The sequence below is a fragment of the Octopus bimaculoides genome, chromosome 27, assembly GCF_001194135.2.
Source record: "Octopus bimaculoides isolate UCB-OBI-ISO-001 chromosome 27, ASM119413v2, whole genome shotgun sequence".
Classification (NCBI taxonomy): domain Eukaryota; kingdom Metazoa; phylum Mollusca; class Cephalopoda; order Octopoda; family Octopodidae; genus Octopus; species Octopus bimaculoides.
In genome coordinates this window covers 21,069,119-21,076,947 of record NC_069007.1, presented here as the reverse complement: position 1 = coordinate 21,076,947, position 7,829 = coordinate 21,069,119, and the positions used below count along the sequence as shown (strand labels likewise).

Here is a 7,829-nt window from a genome sequence, read left to right as displayed (position 1 = left end):
AAATGCATCCATTCAGCATAGAAACTACATCACTACATTATCTGTAGTAAATCATTCTCCCAAATCATCAACTGTCTTATAAGTTTATTGTATAATGTGCTCATTGGAAAAAGTTAAAAGAGGAAATAGAAAGCAGACATATAAGTGCAGTAAAGACAGCAATGAAAGCTAAAAGTCCATGCACTGTACACAAAAAAACACAAAATGTCCCCAGAAATGCATGCAGGAATAGAGGGACAAAGAGGAAATAGAGGAATAGGAACATCAGGAATAGTGATGGTGTATTTGGGGAAACCTGAAAATTTTGAAGGTTGCAGTCAACACTTTGTTCATTCCCCGCTTCACTAATTGAGCACATGAACAAATATTTCTGAAAGCCATGGGTGCTGCACTGTTTTTTTTTAATTATTATTTTATAAGCATGTCCATGGCTAGTTGAGGTATGGACTTCAAAAAAGTGACCAAAGTTGCTGGAAAGATGGCAGATAATCTAGCAGAGTTCAATCAAATCAGACATTTGACATCAAAACTAGTGTATCAATGCTGAGAGAGATATAATAAGTGATGGACAGATGGTTACTTGTTTGGCTACACATCTCTGGACTCTATTATACATTCCAAAATGTATAATAGTGCTATAGTTTCACCAGCATCGACCACGATTTCACTTTGCTTGACGAGTCTTCTCAACATGATAATAATAATGAAGAAGAATTATCAAATAAACTATATAAAGTACCCCAGGACTTATTTAAATAAAGGCTGATGGAAAATAGAGTCGTGTGTATGTTTTTTTTTTTTAAGCCTAGCCAGGCTCATGGGCCCCGTTTCCCGGATTCTATGGCGTATGCGTTCCCCCCAGCTGGACGGGACGCCAGTTCATCGCAGTGTTATACAAGAAACAGGAAGAAAGAGTGAGAGAAAGTTGAGGCGAAAGAGTACAACAGGGGTCGCCACCACCCTCTGCCGGAGCCTCGTGGAGCTTTAGGTGTTTTCGCTCAATAAACACACACACCGCCCGGTCTGGGAATCGAAACCGCGAGTCCGCTGCCCTAACCACTGGGCCATTGCGCCTCCACTGTGTGTGTATGTATGTAAGCTTAACGGACATTCACAAGCGAGTATGACTTGAGAGCTTACATGATGCTTTCGACTCGGAGAGGTTTAAAATGACTTAAAGATGCTGGTTCTTTCGCAACAGCCTTACTTCTGACTCCAAAGAGAGTGACAGACTTGTCTTCAAAAGATAGAGTTACTTCCCCTGACAATTTATTGTTTCAGACTTGTAAAATCGATCGTTTAGTGTTCGTTTCACACCCATCCTTTTAACAGATAGAATTGAACTTATATCACTGATAATTAACTGTGCAAAGGTATACAAACAGCATTCTTTTATTATGTTGATTTGAAAAATATAAACCAACGTTTGTTGTAAAAATCTAGAAATTCTTTTAAAGCTGTTATTGTCTGCTCTGACTTTAGTTCCGTAACATCTTTCTCGTTGACACTCTCTGTATATTAATATATAAGTATTATATGCACGTAAAACATTTACATTGTATACATGTCATAGTACGTATGTTTATTTTGAAGCTTATTTTGATGATAAACGTTACTGAAGGTATGGAAGTTGTCTAATTACTTTCAACGTTTCGTTCCCCTTTGAAACTCCACTCTTAATTTTCGATATTCCCTACATCTTAACATCAACAGAAAGAGAAAGTTAATATTTCTTAACATCTATGTAATTGCACATTCGTAATTGAAAGTGGAAACTTTTGATATTGCTACTAAGTAGTATCGGTATTAATTCATCTCTTGATCACATGGAAACCAAATCAACAATCGGCAACAAATGGGAGTGTATAGATGTATATAAGCATATGTGTGTGTGTGTTTGTGTAAGGTTTTTCTATATCCAATTTGGAAAGAGGTTATATGCCCGCGATCAGAGTCCGGCGACCCGTCTATAAGGCTAAGCGCTTTATAGATCCGAAATAATTGGTCACTCTGTGATCGAACATGTAATTAACTTCCTATAAATATATTACTGCTCTAATATGATCTGTTGACGATCCTTTACTTCCCCGGGACATAATGTTTTGCAAAAGACCACTACATGGTCTGTGTTAGATGGCTGTACCGTCGGCTGCGCGCATTTGCACAATCACGAATACAACCTCGGTTATTCGACAAAAATATACCAACACCCTTCATAAGGCGGATGAGATGGAAGACATATTTCTATGACTTTAAGCCACGCCATCTTCAGAAGCCAATACGTACGGGATCAAATCCAGGAGGTTCCCATCCAGAATCAAAGACCTCGAAGCGGACCTACTGGGCATTATTACCAAGCTAAGATGCCATAAGATCTCTTTTCAACACAAAACTAAAGACCTATATAGGATAGATACACACACGATAGACTTTTAGATGACAATATTACACAGGTTGGGAGAAAATAGCAAGAAATCAAGAGATTACTCATTTTACTCCGGTTACTAACATTGCGTCCCCACCGCCATATGTATGCTCATGTGTTATATATGAATTATCTTCCGTATTTGATACCGTTCTTTTATTGTTTCAGGATTTCACATCACATTGGAATAACTGAACTGATATAACTATATATAAAGCTACAGTGAATTACATTGAAATATCATTTAGCAACATTTCCTTACTTCATTGCAGAATGTGTTCAAGATGATTTTGCATTCTAAGGAAATTTGGATGCATTTACAAAGGACTTTACAACATCTTCAAATATCAGTATTGATCACAGTGGATGGAATATTTGTTAGGAATAATTTATAAAACAGAAGAGAAGAAAAGTATCCATATATTTTACTGAAGAGATGCCAAAGTTGTTAGGGAAATCAAACTACTGTAACCTGTGTAAAAAGTCATTTTCTCAAAGGGGCAGCTTAAATATTCACAAACACATTCATACAAGGGAGAAACCGTATCACTGTGTTATCTGCAATAAATCATTCTCTGAAAATGGTCCCTTAACTAAGCACAAATGTGTTCATACAGGAGAGAAACCTCATCACTGTGACATCTGTGGTAAATCATTCGTGCGAAATGATGAGTTAACTACTCACAAACGCACACATACAGGAGAAAAGCCATACCACTGTGATATCTGCGGTAAATCATTCTCTCAAAAACATCATTTAATTAAACACAAACGTATTCATACAGGAGAGAAACCGTTTAATTGTGATGTGTGTGGTAAATCGTTTTCTCAAAAAGGTACCTTAATTACTCACAAACGTATCCATACTGGAGAAAGGCCATATCACTGCGATATATGTGGAAGATCATTCTCTCAAAATGATCAGTTAACCAAACACAAACGTACTCATACTGGAGAGAAACCATATCGATGTGATATCTGTGGCAAATCATTCACTCAGGGTGGCGAATTAACAAAGCACAAACGTATTCATACAGGAGAGAAACCATACCACTGTGATATTTGTAGTAAATCATTCTCTCGAAACGATCAATTGAATGGACACAAGCGTATTCATACAGGAGAGAAGCCACATCACTGCGATATCTGTGGTAAATCATTCTCTCGAAATGATGAATTAACTTCTCACAAGCGTGTTCATACTGGAGAGAAACCATATCAGTGTGATATCTGTGGTAAATCATTCTCTGCTGGTAACACATTAACTACTCATAAACGAATACATACAGGAGAGAAACCATACCAGTGTGATATCTGTGGAGAATCATTCTCTCATGGATGTACTTTAACAAGACATAAACGTGTTCATACAGGAGAGAAACCATATCACTGTGATATCTGTGGTAAAGCATTCTCTCAGAATCCTCATTTAACTAAACACAAACGTATTCATAGATAACAGTAATCATATCACTATGATATCGAAAGTAAATTAATTTCTGAAAATGATTACTTATTGATACACATATGCATTCATATAAAAGGGAAGCCATTTCACTGCCCCTCAAAGTGGTTTCAGTTAAATTAATGCTGCAAGTACATTCATACAAGAGTGAGAAATGCTGTCACTGTGACATCTGTATTAATTCATTTTCTCAGGGGAGACAACTACACATATCTGCATTCATGAAGAACTATAAAAGCATTCTACGTAGAAATTAATGTATTCGTACATCAGCTCGCCGGACTCTGATTGCGGGGCATATAACCTCATTTCAAATTGGAGATAGAAAAACCTTACATACACACACATATTAAGAACAATAATAAAATAAATCTGAAGTGAAGAATTAATGTATAATGCCTGTATTGGCAAAAAAAACCCCGACCATCCCAAAATATTACAACAAAATACTATACCACTGTGATTTTTTCAATAAAAACATTTATTCATAATGCTCATATATATATATCATTTAACATATTTTTAGAAGGGGAAAAATTTCCTATTAATTAAAAAATTTTTTTTTATATTGTGGGTTAAATATCTGAATAATGCAATCTCATAAATCCGAGATTCCATCATTAAATGGTTCTTGTATTAGAAATACACAAACATGAAAGGTAATATTTGATTACATCATAAGAAGATGTCAGTATATCTTATAGATATTCTGGGTCTTCTAGAGTTTCATCAATATATCTGCTCTATTTAACATGGTCCCAAACAAATCAAAGAAGAAAAAGATCCCATCACCTTCTAAAGAGACTGGAACAAATTTCTTCAAGGAATACCTCTATCTGGATACATCTCAGTCAACAACACCCTACTTGAATGGACCATGATACTACAAAACTTGACTTGGAATCAGAAGGGTTAAAATTACTTATAGAGCTCACGCCATCACACACATTATTTATATACATCATATAGATATATAATTAATTAATTAATTGCAGGATCCAATTGAATCTCTGATCATCACTGTTAAGAACCAAATCTTAAATTTTGGATTTGAATTTTTTTTCATGATGTAATTGATTTATTCATCAATAAAAAATATGTCTGAAACAGCTATAGTGAACCTCAGCCCATTTGTGATCTTACTTATATATATGTGTATATATACACATACAAGGGGGCTGAAAAGTTCCTGGCTTTAAGGGTATCATGAAAGGCCTGGCTGGAGGCCCAACCTTCCGAGTTCTTTTTGCAGGGCTTAGAAAAACTGAAGGACCACTGCAATAAGTGTTTGAATCTGTGAGGGGAATAATTAACTGATCCTACCATATTTTCTTTTACCCAAAACCAGGAATTTCCCAGCACCTCCTTGTGTGTGTGTACATGTCTGGAAGGGCATCCAGACATATTTTAACATGGCTAGAATTTTTTGATTATTGTATATTTATTAGTCAACAACTACAAATAAGGATTTTCTAAATAGTCAAGTGAAAGTGTTTCCTCCACATGGGAGTAGACGTGGTCGACAATAACATGGGAATTACAAGATTATTTCCGATCGTGGACATGTGGTAAGAAGATTGCTTCCCAATAACATTGCTTCAGGTTTAGTCCCACATCGTGGCATCTTGGGCAAGTATATCCTAGGGTCGACCGAAGCCTTGTGAGTGAATTTGGTAAACAGAAACTGAAAGAAGCCCGTCGTGTATGTGTGTACCGTTGTTTTGTCCCTCCCCCCCCCCACACACACACACACCGCTTGACAACTAGTATTGGTATGTTTACGTCTTCATAATTTAGCAGTTCGGCAAAAGAGTACGATAAAATAAGTACCAAGCTCAAAAGAAAAAAAAGTACTGAAGTCGAATCATTCGACAACAAATTCTTCAAGGAGGTGCCCCAACATGGCTGCAGCTTAATGACTGAAACAAGTGAAAGATTATATTTCATGAAAAATCTCCTCCGATGGAGACAGATCGGTGGCATGGGAAACTATACATGGCAATCACTCGGACCAAATATATAGTTTTAGATTTACAAGAGAACGATTTCTCTCAAGTTTCACTGTTAAAAGGCTTCCGCCCAACGTGTATTTGTTTGTGTCTTGATAAATTACTGCTAGAAACGAAAGATTCCCCGCAAATACAACAATCATAAGGTTTTTCTCCGGTGTGTTTTCTTCTGTGAATTACGAGATGCGAATTAACAGAGAACGATTTCCTACATATTTCACAATTATATGGTTTCTCTCCAGTGTGACTACGTTTGTGGATAACAAGATTTGAATTCTGAGAGAACGATTTCCCACATATTTCACAAGGAAACGGCTTTTCCCCACTGTGTATTCGTTTGTGTTTCGTTAGAATACTGTTACATGCAAAATATCTTCCACATATTTCACAATGACAAGGTTTCTCTCCAGTGTGTATTCGTTTGTGTTTTGTTAAACTACTGTTATCAACGAAAGATTTCCCGCATGTTTCGCAACAGAATGGTTTCTCACCAGTGTGACTTCGTATATGGATGATTAGATTCGAGTTATTGGTAAAAGATGTCCCACATATTTCACAATGGAACGGTTTTTCTCCACTATGTATTATTCTGTGAGTTTTTAAATTAGTATTATAGACAAAAGATATCCCACATACCTCACAGGAATAAGGCTTTGCTCCAGTGTGAATTATCTTGTGTTTCGTTAAATTGCTGTTATCGACAAAAGATTTCTTACATATTTCGCAATGGAATGGTTTCTCTCCAGTGTGACTACGTTTGTGAACAACAAGGTTTGAATTATTGGTAAACGATTTCCCACATATTTCACAGTGGAATGGCTTTTCTCCAGTGTGTAATATCTGGTGTTTGGTTAAACTGCTGCTGGAAACGAAAGACTTGTCACATATTTCACAATGGAATGGTTTCTCTCCAGTATGACTGCGTACGTGAACAACCAGATGGGAATTCTGCGAGAACGATTTGCCACATGTTTCGCAGTGGAACGATCTATTCCTGTTATGGATCTCCTCCTGATGTGTGAAGACTTCATTTCCAGAACAGAATTCTCTAATATTTCTCTGTATTGATTCTTGTTTAATAAATGTTTCACTGCGTGTCTTATTAATTGTATCTATATCATGAATTAATGTAGTGTGAGAAGTGTCCAAGGGATTATCGTCTTCCATTATTAATTCTCGAAGAATTCTTAAAAGGTTTAGAAATTTCTCTGTAGTTCGGTTTGGTTTGGACTGTTGACATGTGCTCGGCGGTGTCGTTTGATAATTTTCCCCTCGTCTCAATAATACCGGTAGCAGAATTTAAAACATTTAGAAATATCTCATAGCTAACCGCCTACACTTTTTTCTGCAAAATAGGGGTAGTTTATCCTGTTCAGGCTATATTATTAGCATTATCCTGCGATTGAGAATTTAAAATCACTTCTTTAACTTTCTAAGACATGTCAACGCTTCTAAAAGCAAACCTCGTTTGTTTGTTTACGTTTATCGTTATTTGAATTTAATATCTAGAAATATCTATTACTATCATCTTGCTCCTATAATTGTATCCCTCATCAACCAAACGAAATAACTATTAAGTATCGCATAAACTAGGGAACTTCTACACGATCATTCGATCTGCTAGAAATAGTAAGCCCCTGTTGTTCTTGGCACTCCGTCGCTTACGACGTCGAGGGTTCCAGTCGATCAACGGAACAGCCTGCTCGTGAAATTAACGTGCAAGTGGCTGAGCACTCCACAGACACGTGTACCCTTAACGTAGTTCTCGGGGATATTCAGCGTGACACAGTGTGACAAGGCTGACCCTTTGAATTACAGGCACAACAGAAACAGGAAGTAAGAGTGAGAGAAAGTTGTGGTGGAAGAGTACAGCAGGGTTCGCCACCATCCTCTGCCGGAGCCTCGTGGAGTTTTAGGTGTTTTCGCTCAA

The 7,829-nt window shown here is 36.9% G+C and overlaps 3 protein-coding genes across 3 annotated transcripts in view; 1 reads left to right on the top strand and 2 right to left on the bottom strand.

The window, feature by feature from the left end:
* Window positions 1–5,010, top strand: part of LOC106883326 (zinc finger protein 271) — a 21,179-nt gene extending 16,169 nt beyond the window's left edge. Inside the window, exon 5 of the mRNA XM_052977168.1 lies at window positions 2,817–5,010. Coding sequence (XP_052833128.1) covers window positions 2,817–3,884 — 1,068 coding nt within the window. The 3' untranslated portion in view covers window positions 3,885–5,010. The remainder of the gene's footprint in view (window positions 1–2,816) is intronic.
* LOC106883324 (zinc finger protein 271) overlaps window positions 1–6,605 on the bottom strand; it is a 27,932-nt gene extending 21,327 nt beyond the window's left edge. Inside the window, exon 1 of the mRNA XM_052977274.1 lies at window positions 6,536–6,605. The gene's annotated coding sequence lies outside the window, so the exon portion shown is untranslated. The remainder of the gene's footprint in view (window positions 1–6,535) is intronic.
* The window catches only part of LOC128250976 (zinc finger protein 850-like), a 7,116-nt gene continuing 4,284 nt past the window's right edge, over window positions 4,998–7,829 (bottom strand). Inside the window, exon 3 of the mRNA XM_052977167.1 lies at window positions 4,998–7,175. Within this exon, the coding sequence (XP_052833127.1) occupies window positions 5,942–7,175 (1,234 nt within the window). The 3' untranslated portion in view covers window positions 4,998–5,941. The remainder of the gene's footprint in view (window positions 7,176–7,829) is intronic.